Genomic DNA, 16,762 nt, shown 5'->3' with positions numbered 1-16,762 from the left:
ACGCAAACAGATTGCGAAGACCTGCAATGTGACAAACACGCTCGAGAAATGGGCAGCGACATGGCAAATGAGATTTAACATGGATAAGTGTAAGGTGATGCATGTCGGTAACAAAAATCTTATACACAAATACAGGATGTCCGGTGCAGTACTTGGAGAGACCCCCCAGGAAAGAGACTTGGGAGTACTGGTCAACAAGTCAATGAAGCTGTGTACACAATGTGTGGCGGCAGCGGCAAAAAGAGCAAACAGAATACTAGGAATGATTAAGAAGGGAACAACAAACAGATCAGAGAAGATTATCATGCTGCTGTACCGGGCCATGGTACGCTCCCACCTGGTCGCCGTACATGAAGGGCACGGTACTATTTGAGAAGATCCAGAGAAGAGCGACTAAAATGGTTAAGGGACTGGAGGATTGCCGTACAGTGAGAGATTAGAGAAACTGGGCCTCTTCTCCCTTGAAAAGAGGAGATTGAGAGGGGACATGGTCATAACATTCAAGATAATGAAGGGAATAGACTTAGTAGATAAAAGACAGGTTGTTCATCCTCTTCAAGGTAGAGAGAACGAGAGGGCACTCTCTAAAGTTAAAAGGGAATAGATTCCATACAAACGTAAGGAAGTTCTTCTTCACCCAGAGAGTGGTAGAAAACTGGAACGCTCTTCCGGAGGCTGTTATAGGGGAAACACCCTCCAGGGATTCAAGACAAAGTTAGACAAGTTCCTGCTGTGAATCTTGGGACTACAGATAAAAAATTTAGAAATTGAAATGAAGACACAGAAGGAAGAGATTAGTTTATTGAAAAATGAATTTACTTTATATAAAACAGACATTCAAAAAACGGACAAAGAAATTATAACATTAAAGCAAAATCAAGATATGATGTTAAAGATAATATAATTCTGCAGAGGAAACTCGAGGCTCTTGAAAATAATAGAAGAACTAATAACTTGAGATTGATAAACTTCCCAAACATCCTCTCCATTCCTCCCTGAGACATGGTAAAACGGTACTTTCTAGAAATTCTCAATATTCCAGAGGCCTCTTTGCCTCCTCTTACAAGGGCATACTACTTGCCAACTATGGCTCAAGACCACATTGAAGTACAAGAAGCAAAACGAGAGGCTCCTTTAGATATTTCTGCAATGCTAGAAACTTCTGATCATGAGGTAGCTAAACCAGCTACTCTCTTAATTAAAGTGGCACTATCCCCAGATAAAGACTGAATATTGAAGTTGTTCTTTAAAAATAGAATGAAGGACTTCCTTGGTCTCCATTTTCAAATTTTTCCAGATGTTTCGAAGGAAACTAAAAAAAAAACCCTGTTTCTTTTGCTGAAACCAGGGGTGATACAGATTGGAGGAGTTTTTTTTCTCCGCTATCCATGCAAATGCATTGTTAGGTACCACTCATTAAAATATGTTTTTTTCAAACCGATTCAGCTGATGAAATTTTTTATCTCAAAAGCGACTGGAAAATAGACAAACAAAAACTATGGCTCAGAACTAGATATATTTGTTCCTCTTCTAGCAAAGGATAGTTATTTTTCTTTATTAACATAATCTTAGGACTCCTTTTACAAGGTACGCTAGTGTTTTTAGCGTACGAACATGATTAGCGCAAGCTATAGCGCGCGCTAGCTGAAAAATTACCGCCTGCTTAAAAGGAGGTGGTAGCAACTAGCGCGCGTTAAAACCGCTAGCGCACTTTTGTAAAAGGAGCCCTTAGTTTAAATATTACTCAATCATTCATGGATCTAGTTGTGAGGACTTGAGTGAGATTAATTTGTATGTAATAGTTAAAGATTATTTCTTGTTTTTTATTTTCCTTATAAGTTTAATTGTGATTCCTATTACCATTTTTATCTGTTAATTACACTATCTGTACAAGATTTTTCATGCTTGGAAGAAATTTGAAATTCAATAATAATAAAAAAAAAAGAAAAGAAATTAAGTGGAAATAAAGAAGTAAATAAGAAAACAGGTAAATAATTGGGAGTGAGGCAGGGGCCAGGGGATCCAGTATACTTGTATGCCTAGGTGCCCTCAAAGAATTAATCCTGCCCTGCCCAGCGTTAAAAAAATAAAAGCTATTTTTTAGCGCATGGGTAGCATGTACTCATATATAAACTATTGCAGAACACCTGAATATACCCTGTGAAGATGCATTTTAAATAATCAAACCTCTTTAAATAATGTGAACCTACCTAGCAGCAGTTCGTGGAAGTTTTTTCTCTGTGGCCTTTTCCGTTTTTCTCCCTTTCTTGTCTTGATCAGGCATTATAAAACGTCACTCCCACAGAATTAACATCTTATTCCTTTGAAATTAAAAAAATGTAACTCATTAATTGTATAGCATCATTAGAAAGGTAATAATGTTGAATATGATAAAGCAGAACCCTGAAGTTATCCAGGAAGTCTCTCTTCACTTGTGGCCCTGAAATGCTTACTAACCGCTGCAGAGCAGTTCTAAAGGAACCTACAGATTATTCTGAAGAATTTTCCCCCGTTTACAATAGATTCGCAGTTAACCAACATTTTGATTATCTGACATTCTGGATTAAATGATGCTCAGTTAACTGAGCTCCTCCTACTCTCTCCCCTTCAAAGTACCTATTCCCCTGCCCACCTATCTACCTGAACAGCAGCTACCAGATCTCCCAAATGCCTCTCCAGCCAGCCAAGATAGGGCCCGCTGACTGGGTCTACCTTGAGAAGCCCTGGTAGGCCAGGGGTAAATTCAGGACATGAGTGATCCCCACTCACTCATGCCTCTGTAGGCTCCATTTTCAAATGGTTGTTGTGAACTCTTAATTAGCAGGCCTTCTAAAGATGAACCTTGGGGGGGGCAGGGGGCTACTTTGGTTGGGTGGCTGGGGCTGGGAAGTCTAAAAGCAGGGAGGCAGCTGCAGAGTGGGTGAGGTTAGGCTGTGCTGAGCATGGTTGGCGGAGGAGGAAGCAGTGACAGTGGCGTACCAAGGGGGTGTGTGGGGGGCGGTCTGCCCCGGGTGCCAAGCCCTGAGGGGGTGCTACCGGTTCAGTTCCCCCCTCCTGCGCCGGGTGTCGCGTCTGGAAACAGCCTGCAGCAAGATAGCGATGCCAGCGATCTTTGCCTGCTTCGGCTGTTTCCTCCGTCACGGTCCCGCCCCTCCTCTGACATCAGAGGAGGGGCGAGACCGCGGCAGAGGAAACACCCGAAGCGGGCAAAGATCGCTGGCATCACGCGATCGTGCTGCAGGCTGTTTCCCCCAGGGAAATGGAGCGGGGAGGCCTGAGGGGGTGAGCAGTGCTACCTGGTGGTGGTGGGGGCAAGAGGTCCTTCGAGGTAGTGGGGGGGGCAGCAGGCCTTCAGGGTGGGGCGGGCAGGCAGATCTTGTGGTGGGGGGGAACAGGCCTTCATGGAGAACAGGCAGGCAAGCCTTCAAAGGGGGGGGACAAGCCTTCGGGGGGGGGTGCAGGCCTTCAAGGGGGGGCACAGGCCTTCAAGGGGATCAGGCAGGCAGGCCTTCAAGGGGGGGACAGGCAGGCCTTCAAGGGGGGGACAGGCAGGCCTTCAGGGGCGGGATGCAGACCTTTAGGGGTGGGATGCAGACCTTTAAGGGGGAGACAGGCCTTCAGGGGAGGGGAGGCCCTGGTGTAGAAGTATACGGAGGGAAGGGGAAGGGGTTCAAAGAGACGTGCATATGCCGGACTTTGGGTGGGAAGAAATAATGGGTCTGAAAATAGAGGAGAGGGAGAGAGATGATGGACATGGGTTTTAGGGAGGGAAGGAACAGAAAGGGAGAGAAGTTGGACACAAGGGATGGTGTGGAGGGGGGGATAGAGATACTGGTTAGGAGGGTAGTTGGGAAAAGAAAGGGAGAGATGGTGGACTCTGGGGTGGTGGGGAAGGAGGGAGAGCTGCTGGATGAAAGGGTAGTTAAGAAAAGGTGGATCTGTGGAGGGAGACAAAAAAAGGAAAAGATGCCAGACATCCGGGGGAGGGAAGGGAAACAGAAGGGGAGGACAGAGATGGCAGATGGATGGTTAGCACGGAGAAAGAAGAAAGGAGACCCTGGCAAGCAAGTTATCAGAAGACAACCAGAGCCTTGGACCAACAAGATTTGAAAAATAACCAGACAACAAAAGGTAGAAAAACTAATTTTATTTTCTGTTTTGTGATTACAATATGTCAGATTTGAAATGTGTATCCTGCCAGAGCTGGTGTTAGACCGCAAATGTGAGCTAGGATTTAACAGAAAGAGGAAAAGTCCTTTTTGTTTCTTCATTTTATTTACACCACAGCGCCAGTGTGGTTAGGAGAAGCCAAAGGGGGGGTGAAAAAGCTATAAAATAAACCCACCAGGATGTTTGAAAAAAACACCAAATTGGGCAGGAAAATCGAATCGATAAACCAATTCAATAGGCTGAATCGAATCAAAATTTTTTTCCTGAATCTGGCAGCACTAGTTTGCACTACTGTCTTAGACTTTAGGACCTGGGATTGGGGAGAGATGGCATCCTCAGTACTTTATAATGCAAGTGAAACGAGGATTTGGTCAGACTTTTGAAGGGTCTGCAGAAGAAAAATGTTGTATAGGCCGGGGACATGAGACAGCAGGAAATGGGAACTTTTCTTCCTTCTATTTTTGTGAATTGGAAGGCTGAGGATGTCAGAGAGTTCAGTTAAAATATGTGCTTTATAAGAAAATATAATAATGTGTTTTGTAAAGTTTATAGCATTGCTGGCCTACCTGGTGAGGTGTTCCTAGTGGTGGTGGTGGCAGCGTGTCAATGTGTTGAGAGGAAGAGGAAATTCTGCTGAGCAAACTCCAGGCCCATTTCCACCCCCCAGTTAGTCCACTCCACTCAACTGGTTCACACACTGAGTGGGTCTTTGGGTGTTGTTCCTGGGTAGTTGTTTTGGGATCTCTTCCAGTGGTTTGTCAGTATCTCCTTCTGGTCCAAGGAAGGAAACTTTGTTAACCTTAGCACTGACCTACAGAATATGTTTGTAACAGCGCTGCTTGTGTGGCATTAGCCTATGTAGTGATCGAAAGAAAAAACCAGACCTTTGCACATTTTTGCACTATATGGTGGGTGTATGAGGAGATTCACATTTCCTGCACAGCTAAGTCCATGTGAAGTTACCTTGTGCTGTATTTGACATCTAGCAAGGTCTCTGTTTGGAAGGAAAGATCTCAGCTTAAAAATGAAGTGGCCAGAAGTTATGGTAAAAGCAGATAGCATAGCTGGTTTTAAGAAAGGTTTGGACAAATTCCTGGAGGAAAAGTCTATAGTCTGTTATTAAGACATGGGGGAAACATCTGCTTGCCCTGGATCGGTAGCATGGAATGTTGCTACTCTTTGGGTTTTGACCAGGTATTAGTGACCTGGATTGGCTACCATGAGAATGGGCTACTGGGCATGATGGACCATTGGTCTGACCCAGTAGTTAGGCTATTCTTTTTTTTTTTTTTTTTTATTTATTGATTTTCGTTTAAATACAAAAATGTGCTTAAACAGGAAATTAACAGAAATTGATACATCCAATTCACTAATGGATTTAGAAATTAAATTAAGCCAAAATGGCTGTGAAATAATATACCTTAATACATAGTCCTCAAATTTGGAGAGAGAAGGCAAGAAAGAAATTCTTCCAGGAAAGAAAACAACTTATTAATATTATTAAGGAAATTAGAGCATTAACTTCGGCTTTAATTACAGACTTGAATTACTTTGTCCTTCACTGGGGTGCAAAAGAAATCCCTTTCCCTTCTAAAAAGAAACGCAACTGGTCGGGATCATAAAATATATACTTATTATCCTGATACAATAGGAAACACTTGCATGGAAACCTTAACTGAAAAGAAGCACCCAATGAAATCACTTTATCACGATAACCTAAGAATTCTTTTCTTCTCAATTGTGTCCATTTGGAAACATCAGGATATACAAATATTCTTTCTCCTAAATAGGAAACTTGTTTTAAATTATAATAAAGCCTCAAAATTGAGTCTTTATCCTGGTGAAAAACCAAAGAAACTATTAATGTAGCCCGTTCTGTTAATTCAATATCTGATGATTCCAATATTGATGAAATTTCTTTATCTGTAGTTACGTGTAGCTCTCTTAGTGTTCTTTTCAAAAAATAAATCTTCTGCAAAGGGGGCAAATGCCCGTCCGGTATTTTCAATGTTGAGGTTAGAAAATCATTAAAAATCTCCCTAGGTGTTTTAAATTTAGGTATAGGAAAATTTAAAATCCTTAGATTTAAGCTCCTATTTTGATTTTCCAGATTTTCTATTTTACGCAGAAGAAAAGTTTTATCCAATACTTGCTGTTTGGTTGAAGATTTTATATCCGCCATAGACTTCTGGATCTCCCCCATCTTCTCTTTTTGATCCTGAATATCAGTCTCAAGTTGTTTAACTTTAGTTGAAACATTAGCCATAAGGGAAATGAAACCGGAACATACCAATTGCAAATTTTCTATGGCTCCCCACAGTGAGTCCAAAGTAACCACTGCCGGCTTGACAAGAGGCTTGAGCTCTGGCAACTGAGGAAGTTCTTGCTCGGGTGTCCTCCTAACTTCCCGGATCTCTCCTCCCCTGAGCTCACCACCAGTTGTCTGCAGTGCTGTCTCCTCCAAAGATGCTCCCCCCGGAGTTACCGGCAATGGTATCGCCTCCACTCTCAGTTGCTCCTGAGGTCCCTCTTCACGGGGGTCGATCACCGATGCCATTACCGGGGGTGGAGGAGGGTCAGGTCCCAAGGGGCTCAGCGATATCTCGCTGTCCATGCTGAGTCGCTCCTGGGGCTCAGCTAAGGAAACGCCCGACGCCGAAGATAATGAGACTGCATAGGATGTAATGGCAGTCTGTCGCGGTGTTGAAGACGCTGACAGAGAAAGAGGGATACTTCTCTGCCTTCCCCTTCTCTTAGGCATGTGTATCGCAGGTAATTATTATTTTTAGCAAAAAGTTCGCTGCCGAAGCGGAAGCTTAAACACGCACGTCTGCTCTGGTCGCCATCTTGCCTCTCTAGTTAGGCTATTCTTATGTTATGCTCTCATCTGTAGGGGCCTTTGTTTTCACTTCTTATTTTAATGTATTTTTTTTCTGGGAACTTATCAGTGTTTTTTATAATGGGAACAAAAAAGGGAGAGAATTAATGTGTGTGGAATGGTGGGGTAACTAATTTCTTCAGCTAAATAATTCAATCCACCTCAACCAGACATAGGAGAACCCACACACCCTCCAACCAAAAACTTCAAAAGAAAAAAAAGTTCGGCAACCTCCTAGCCATTCGAGCTGCAACACTCGACCCCCAACTCTACAACCTATTGACCTCAACCACAGACTACAAAACCTTCAAAAAAGAAATGAACACCTTTCTATTCAAAAAACACATAAAACTGAACTAACACAATCAGAACTGTCCCAAGCATCACCTGCAACTACTCCATATGTACTTCTGATGTCATGACAATTCAGACATAATTTATGTTATGTTATGGTATGTTTGGAATAATGGTTACATATATGAGGTTCAATAAAAGAAATTTTTCACTGCCTGTTTCTATTATGACCATTTATTCAGTTTCATGGTTATTACAAAAAATATTTTTTTACATGGGTGGGGTGTCAAAAAATGATGGGCCCTGGGTGCCACATACCCTAGGTATGCCACTGTGCAGTGAGTCTCTGTATTATTCAACTTCTCAGTTATCCAACAAACTGTTGATCCGATTAAGTCAGATAATCAAGATTCTATCCTATTTCAATATGCTGTGTGATAGTGAAATGAAATTAGATCCAAGTAATAAGAAGAGTGTTAAAAGGTATAAGAAATATAAAAGATGACTGGTGCTGTCATACAAAATTACGTGAGGAAACTAGTGATCTCTTTAGTGAAAAATGGTGTTTGTGAAAACATGATGCACACCTATTCATGAGTACAAAATATCAAGGTGAAGGAAAATTGTGATCTGAGATACATATATGTATTCCTTACGTGAACACCAGTCATCTTTTATATTTTATACCTCTTAACGCTCTTCTTGTTACTTGGATCCAATTTCATTTCACCATCACACAGCATATTACACTACATATCATTCTATCCCTAGGACCTCTGAAGAAGACAATAGTGTTGAAACACGGACCGTGTTGGGTCCATATGTTTCCAGTGTTTCAAACCCTAGACATTTTTGTGTGTATTATTTATTTGTTTTAATAAAGCCTTCATCTTGGACATCAACTCTCCACAAGTCTTTTTGCTTCGGTTGGTTTTCCTTTTGTGGAGGAATCAGTATCAACTCTCTTGTTTGGTTTTAAGGAAAGAACTGCACAAAAGAAGCCTTTTTTTGAATATGAAGCATAGAAAGAAAAAAAGAGTTGAATGGGCTAAAGAATACATAAAGGACTGAATTCTACATATAGTGCCAAAAAAATTGGCACTGAAAAAATCCCAAAAACATTATTCTATAAATGGCATCTAAAGATATGTACAGTTTATAGCAATGCATCGCAAACTGTGGGCCTCCTGATATTTCAGGTGTGCTGCGAGATGCTAGGGAGGAGGAGAGGCGCCAGTTGACTGCCTTTAGGACGTGCCTTTCGCGGCGCGAGGCATATCCTGTAGACAATCAGCTGGCGCCAGCACCTCTCCTTCTCTCCACACGTCTTCCCTGCCAGCAACCCCCCACCCCCACGTGGCTCAGGACAAGTCTGGAGGGCCTTTGCACATGTGCGGACATCAATGTGACATCATTGCATCTATGTCCATGCACTTCCAGATATCTCGAGCCACAGCCACTACATTTGCTGTGGCTCAATAAAGTTTGCGAGACACTGGTTTATAGAATAGTGCATATGTCCAAATACCGTACCTAATTTTAGGTGCAGCCCATTTGCACCAACAGAAATGTGATGTAAATCCTTGAGCCTAAAGTTAAGTGTAGATGCCCCTTATTCTATAATTACGTACGTAGATGTGAGGAATGCCCTCAATCCACTCATGACTCTCCCATGTCTGCAACCCCTTTATGATGTCATAAAATTTAGTGACATATCCCGCACCTTAAATTTACATGCATAAATTTAAATTAAATCCAGCTAGTGCTGATAATTGATTGCTAAGAAGCCAATTATCAGTGTTAATTGGCTCGCTCTTCAATTAAGTTGCATGTAGAAAGAGCGCTATAAATAAAATTTGGGGGAAGGGGAAAGTGGAAGGTTTGAAGGGAATAATTTGGAATGATAAAATAAGAATCTCAATTTTGGGGAACAATACTGTTCATTATGTCTGAAGAAGATCAGAGGAAGACTAATCCAGAATGCTAAGGCATCCATTATATCCTATGGGCATCTTAGCATTTAGCACACACTAATCTTTAGCGCACCTTAATAAAAGGATCTTTATGTAAAGGTTTAAGAGTTGCTAGAATTAACGTTCAGTAATTGCAAAACCTCTGCATTAACACAACCTGAAGCATTATCTGAATCTTCCTATAAATTTAACAAAGAAATGATATTTCCTATGCGGTCAAACCTCGGTTTGCGAGTAACGCGGTTTGCGAGTGTTTTGCAAGACGAGCAAAACACTTCAGCACACTATGACTCGCAAAATGAGCATTGCCTCGATAAACAGTCCTCCAAACCAGAGAAGAGTTAAAAGACGCATGCGCCGAATTTCCCAAAGTGGTAAAGTAAACTAAAGAAAAGTCACATGCGTGCTTTCCCCTCACCTTCCCTTTGAAGCCCGCCTTCAAATTCTCACGCCCTTCTTTTCGGTGGCCTCTGATAGAGAGCGTCTGTCCCTGGATGCTGGCTCTGTGGGTGCATGCGCAGTCAAGGTGTACCAGACAGCAGTGCAGGTTGAAAGTGGCACAAATCAGTTCAGGGATCTGGGAAGGGGACGCCGGACCAACCTATGTTTGAGCCAGGAAGAAAACTGACTGGGGCTGGCTTGTCGTTCCCCAGCCGCTGGCGTCGGATGGATCCTGCCGGGAAGAAGACCGACTGGGGCTGGCTTGTCGTTCCCCAGCCGCTGGCGTCGGATGGATCCTGCGCTGAAGGAGAGGGAACAAAGGCCTGAGATGGTGCGTGAGAGAATGGCTAATAAAGACAGTAAGTGCACGAGGTGATCTGCACTGCTCCCACGGGCTGGGGGGTGAAGTTTGGCATTGTGAGCAGAGAATGGGCATGCAGAATGTGGGTTTCATTCCAGAGGATATCATACCAGAGCGTGATGGAGCGGGGCTGAGGGGGGTGGGGGCAGACTAGGAAATGGTGTGCAAGGATTACAGAGGAAATGATGACCCAAGAGAATGGTAGGCGCAGTTAGCCTTACATTGGGTTGTGGAACGAAAAGTTTTTGTTTCCATTATCTTCTATGGGGAAAGTTACTTTGATATACGAGCACTTTGGATTACGAGCATGCTTCTGGAACGAATTATGCTCGTAAACCAAGGTACCACTGTATATTTAACAAAGAAAATAAATTTAGCCAACATTACAGGTAGTTACTGGGTTAAGAACGAGTTACATTTTTAAAGCTGTTCTTAAGTCGAATTTGTACAAAGTATAACACACCCACCACTCTGAAAATACAAATAATGCCAGGCCTATCCTCCATCTAAAAAAACCAAACAGCTCTCTGAACCAAACTCACAAAAGATTAAATTATAATCCTTCCTCTATCCTATAACATTAAAGTTCATGTCTATTTATATGAAACATTTATAGACCTTTTATCACTATAAGTACTATGCAGTTTACAAAATACATCTGAAAACAAGACAATGAGGTAATAAACAATTTAATAAACATAGCCCAACTTACATCAGCAAATTCTAAACCTGTCCTAACCCAGTGTCCTACATTACAAAAACAAGGTCCAACTTGCCCCAAGGGTCTACAGTAAATTAAGCAGCAAAATAAAATACAAAACTGTAAGAATTCTACACTTTAATTACATACAGAATAAAACATTAAAAAACATATATCCACACAAATCAACCATAAAATTGGAAACTCAACATGCCATACAATGTAGGCAGTTGGAATATTTAGAATTTACCCTGTCATCCAGCAGTGATGCGACTGCATATCACGAAGTTCATGAGTTTACAGTACTTAGGAATCCTTTTGAATAGGTACAAATTCGGGTCTCCTGAAGCAGTAATTGAAACGGGGCCACGTCGGGACCCCATAAATCCTATTTAAAAGCTAAGTGGAAGTATACTACTTTTGAAATACAGTGATGATTGTTGATACAAGAAGAGAAGATATCACCTTTTGCATTATTAGAAAATTTCAAAATCAATTTAAGGCATCTATCCAAGTCTTGGCATGTGATCAATGTTTTATGAAGTTGCAATGACTGGAAGGTGAACTCTTATTACAGGGAGATTTTTCAGCCGTCCCTTCAGAGTTTCATATCTCTGAGCATTTTATATAGATTTTTGATCACCCTTCATAGACAGGATATCAATATTTTTCGAGGTCAGTTCCCTTTTGTGTATACAATGTCAGAGGCAATAAGTGACCCTCCTTAGCAAAATCATACAGAAGAGACCCATAATATGGTATTCCCTAATCAGCAATCACAACCCTGATCCAGGTCTTTACTCCTTTCTTAAACCCAGGAAAATTGACAGGTTGTTTCTACAACAGCGGTGTGATGGTAAAAACAAAACAAAAACAACAACCCAAAACAGCTCTCTGGTTAAGTACTGGCCAATCTGATGTCGACAGACATAACATGATAAGAACTGATAAGATGTTCTGGGTTATTCCTCTTTGTGCTTTTTAAGGATCCTTTTTACTAAGGTGTGTTAAAAGGACCCCTAAGGGGAGAGTGTAGCACCATGGTTAAAGCTACAGCCTCAGCATCCTGGGGTTGTGGGTTAAAACCCATACTGCTCCTTGTGACCCTGGGCAAGTCACTTAATCCCCCCATTGCCCCAGGTAGACTATGAGCCCACTGGAATAAATTCATATAAACTGTTATGGGTTTCCCTGGGAGAAGAGTATAGAAAAATGGATAAATGAAAGTGAAATTCAGGACTTTAAATTTAGCTTGATTGCAATTGGCAACCAGACCAGTAGAGGGCATATAGAACAAGTAAAATATGAGCTCCAAACCAAAAAAGTAACCTAGTTGCTGAGTTTTGTATTAACTGCAGATGTTTGATGAAATTCTTGTGGTAAGGTAACCCAACCAACAGTGAGTTACAGTAATTCAGTCATCAAAGATCAAATGCCCACAGAAACCTGCACTCAGGTTGTCCTAAGTGGTAACAGAATCTCCAAGGATGAAAAAGGAAGCTGCCACAAATGCAGAGATCTGTGGTTCCATAATTACTTCCTAGGCTATTCCTGCATAATTTAAAACTCTCATAGTAAACTTCAAAGGACTTTGAGCCTATTACATTTACCACAACCATACAGAAAAGTATGCCAAGTAAACCCTAAGGCATAATAAACCAATGCAACCATGCCCAAGGATGAAATAATGCAAATAGGATTCACACCCACTCGTTGAAAAATCCTGTCCCAACCTCCTTCCCACTACCATACATCTGAAATCTAATGCAAGGAAATAGAGTATTTAAAACTAATGGAGTCTACCCCCTGCGTCCTAAAAATGGTGCATACAAATTAAAGAGTTTATCACCATCACCTCTGGCTTACAACTTGATCTTCTCCTTCAAATCCAATACACCGATGCCAGTTTTTTTTATTTAAATACAAGCAAGGATATTAAATTTCCCCAATAAAATCTGATTTATGTTCTCCCACCCCAATAATCATGTTATATTCTCATCACAAATACTCCTGGACAATTTCCCACTGCAAAAAGTGACGACGACAAAAATACTGGGAGTATTATTGGACCAAATCTTTCCATGATCAGATTAGTTCTGTAGTTAAAAACTGTTTTTATAAACTATGTCTCATTAGATCCTTATCCAAAGTCTTAGAACCAAAAGCACTTAATGTTCTAATTCATTCTTTGGTTATTTCCAGGCCGGAGTACTGCAATACATTGTACCACGGCATAACTCAGAAAGAAATAAGGTGGTTACAAATTATACAAAATACATCAATAAAAATTATTACAAACTCCAAAAAATACGATCATGTCACTCCTCTTCTACGAAAAGCACACTGGTTACCAATTTCACACAGAATAATCTATAAAATTGTATTAATAACCTTCAAAATCCAACAAACCAACACACCAATATTTCTAAATCGTTATTTGATACCATACTTTAGATCTTTAAGATCAAGAGAACAGCATTTGCTAAGTATCCCTTCTTTGAAAATAATAGGCGCTATAAGAGCTACAATGTTTTCAATCATAGCATCCCAGCTTTGGAACAAGTTACCAATTTATCTGCGCGGTGAAACCTCTCTAGAAAAATTTAAAAGCACATTAAAAAGCTACCTATTTAAAGATGCATTTGAGTCACAGACAGGTTAATTCTTTCATCAACAATCTCAGGCTCACATACTTAAATTTAACCAGATCTATATATATGTCACAACTTCTCCCTTTCACTTTTTAGGCCTAGCCTTATTTGTAAAACATTTTCAATTACCCTCCTGATATTGTTTTTTCCTTAAATGATCTTCTACTTTCTTTAAAAAATTGTAGTTCACCCCTCTTCCCTTATGTTTCGCCAATTAATTGTGTACATAGATTGTATGTTTACTTATATAAATTGTTTTACTTTGTCCCCCCCCAAATTTTTTATTGTTATACGCATTGAAAATATTTGACACTGCGTTTATATCAAACTTTTAATAAACTTGAAACTTGCTATCCAAAAAAGACAGTTGAATACAAAAGCAACTGTCTTCCCTTGTTAAGAAACATCGTCCAAATTCTATCATTCTGACAAAAAAAGGTATGTGCATGATGTACAAAGCCTTTATATGTTTCTATAAACATAAAATGGGAGGAAAACCCTTAAGGCTCCTTTTGCTAAGGTGTGCTAATGGATTTAATGTTGCTGAATGCTGAATGCTAAGATGCCCATTGTATTCCTATGGACTTCCTGGCATTTTGAACATGGTAAATTGATTAGCATGCCTTAGTAAAAGGATTCCTTCGTAACCCCCCCTCCTTCCCCCCCCCCCCCCCCCCGGCGGTAACAGCTCATATGCTCATAGGAATTCTAAGAGCATCGGAGCTGTTACCACCACAGCCGGTGCTAAAAACTGCAGTATGGTTTTGTATAGGGAAAGAGGGGGGGGGAGATAAATTAGGTCTATACCTTTCTCAAATGAAGGTTGGATCCAAATGGAATCCCCCCCCCCCCGATTTTTTCCCCTTCACAAATGAGGTCTAAATACTTCTATCCAACAACCAGACCTAAACAATGCCACCCTATAGCCCCCAACCTTAAAACCTAATCTTGCCACAAGAAAAAAAGGCGGACTTTTCTATCTCTTGCCCCAGAATCATCAAAGTATACAGCAAGAAAGAAAAGCTTAATATTGTGAGTGAGGAAGTTCAGAAAGACAGATCTGCACCACCTGAATGTGCTTGAAAGGGATGCCAAAAACACAGGGAAGGCCAGGTGGTACATACAATGACATGAGGTGGGCTGCTGTGCAGTCACCATGCGCACAAGAGTGCATCAGTATGTGCTGAACCGATGTTGCACATATCAATTCCCAGCCTTGATCCGTCATTGGAAGAGTTAATGCCACCTGCGAAACTGCCACATTAAACCATTCCTGGTTTATACATTCCTCAGAAAGCACTGGGGGGTGGGAGGCACAGTAGGGAGAGAAAAGAAAGGTTTTCCTTAATCAGTTTTGCTCCGTTTACTCACATTTTTTTCAGGTAACAACAGAGGGAAACAGATGTTTTCGATCGAATGGCACTTTTGATTATAAATACTTAACTGAGCCTTAAGTGCACGGTGAGGCTGGTTGCCATGGACACAATGTACACAAGCTGTTGCCTAGAGACTAGAGGGAATATGCTGACATCACACAGAGTTCCGGGCATTCCAAAGAATGTCACACTTCCAAAGTGTTTTGAGACAGTACTGGAACATGTCAATACCTGATATACTTGCTCAGCAAGATGTTTCATGTCAGTTGAAAAGCTTTCTTATCCCCTTTATTTACAAGGGAAGGGAAAGGTTTGTGGACTAAGGGCTAGATTCAGTAACCTGCCTCTCGGTGCCCGATACGTGGCAGGCCGACCAATTCACCAAGGCTCAGCATGCAAATGGTGGCGATCGGAGGAACGCCCCCCCCCCCACCACCACACGGATCGCTAGTGAGCGATCCTGACGCATGCACAGATCATCTGCTTTTCCTGTAGATGGTCTGCGCATGCTCTCTGGAGTAGCCCTGGAGGGGGGGGGGGGGTTGGGAGGGGTGAGTGCGATGAATATGAAAGCTATGACAGCGTTTTGCCGGGTTAGCGTTGAGCCCTGGCAAAGGGGTTGCCAGCACTCATTCACAGCCTATAAAAGTGCTTCAGATGCTTTAAATGGCAGAAAAGGAGAAAGGAGCTCACAACAGGCCTTGCTATGGCACTTGGGAAACTTTCAGGGATGCTGGGTTTTGCTGCCTCGACTCTCCTGCTCTCTGCTGCCCTTCTCCGAAGTGCAGCTCCACTTTTAACCCGCGGGCTAAAACCATGAACTCACACTACGGGGAAGGGTGGCAGAGAGCAGGGTGGCCAGAGCAGGAGATTGGGGCAGAGAGCAGGGTTTTAGCACAAGCGACTGTTCCTCACCAGTCGCTTGTATTTTCATCGGCCAGCCAGTCAGTGTGCCAGAAGAAAGTTTAGTGAATCATGTCCTTCCTGCTTTGCATGCCATTTCCCCTCATTTGCATGCAAGGATCGGGATCGGATCGGAGGATGATCGGTACACAGGTTAGTGAATCAGGTCAGAGGGAAATCGGGTCGAAAAGGGGTCGCAAACCGATCGGTACACGATTGGTTTGCTTAGTGAATCTAGCCCTTATTTAGTTCATGGTTTTGTTTTGTTTTCAGTAATAGTTCAAGGTGAGTTGCATTCAGGTACAGCAGGTATTTCCCTATCCCTAGAGCAGTGTCTCCCAAGTCGGTCCCGGGTACCCCCTTGCAAGACAGGTTTGCAGGATATCCACAGTGAATAGACATGAAAAAGATTTGCGTACAATGAAGGCTGTTTTGCAGTAGTTTTGCAGCTATAGATTTCAAATAAATGTTTTGTTTGTTTCCATATAAACCTATTTCAAGCCACATTAACTTATTTGTACATCATGAATAGGGCTTCTGATTTTAGGTTTAACTGAAAAGAACTAATAAAACACACTTCTCCTCCTGGTGTACAAAAAAAAAAAAAAAGGTTTTACTGGATAAATACCAGAAAAATAACACTTTCCTTAGCTTAAAACTATCACCCTGTTTTCATGCCTTGTTTATGCTGCTAACTGACCCTTAGATTTAATTGGAAAGGTACCCAGCAGGGAGATTTCTTTGCTGCAATTAGCTCAGCGGCAACACGATTCTCTACCCAGCGCCTGTGACATGGATGTCAGTTAGACAATCGGGGTGGTTATAAGGGGTTAGGCATTTGTCCATTAGGACAGACGTGATTCTATATAGGATGCCCATGTGCGATTCTTAAAAGCTGCTTAGGCGGCTGCTGAAACTGGGCGTCCTATACAGAATCAGGCCTTCAATGTTTGTAAAAAGATGATTTAAAATTTATTTCAAATACATCTTGAGAGGTTCAGAGGTGCTGCTCAAA

At 41.7% G+C, this 16,762-nt stretch overlaps 1 protein-coding gene across 5 annotated transcripts in view; it reads right to left on the bottom strand.

The window, feature by feature from the left end:
* Positions 1–14,905, bottom strand: part of NEK10 (NIMA related kinase 10) — a 514,569-nt gene extending 499,664 nt beyond the window's left edge. For all 5 annotated transcript variants that reach the window (XM_033930152.1, XM_033930153.1, XM_033930155.1 and 2 more), the window contains exons 1-2: positions 14,840–14,905; positions 2,211–2,321 (exon numbers count right to left, since the gene is read on the bottom strand). In XM_033930152.1, the coding sequence (XP_033786043.1) occupies positions 2,211–2,284 (74 nt within the window). In that variant the 5' untranslated portion in view covers positions 2,285–2,321; positions 14,840–14,905. The remainder of the gene's footprint in view (positions 1–2,210; positions 2,322–14,839) is intronic.
* Positions 14,906–16,762: the final 1,857 nt, after the last annotated feature.

The sequence above is a fragment of the Geotrypetes seraphini genome, chromosome 2 (assembly GCF_902459505.1).
Source record: "Geotrypetes seraphini chromosome 2, aGeoSer1.1, whole genome shotgun sequence".
NCBI classification, from domain to species: domain Eukaryota; kingdom Metazoa; phylum Chordata; class Amphibia; order Gymnophiona; family Dermophiidae; genus Geotrypetes; species Geotrypetes seraphini.
Note: the sequence above shows the minus strand (reverse complement) of the source record. Positions and strands in the feature narration are given on the sequence as shown.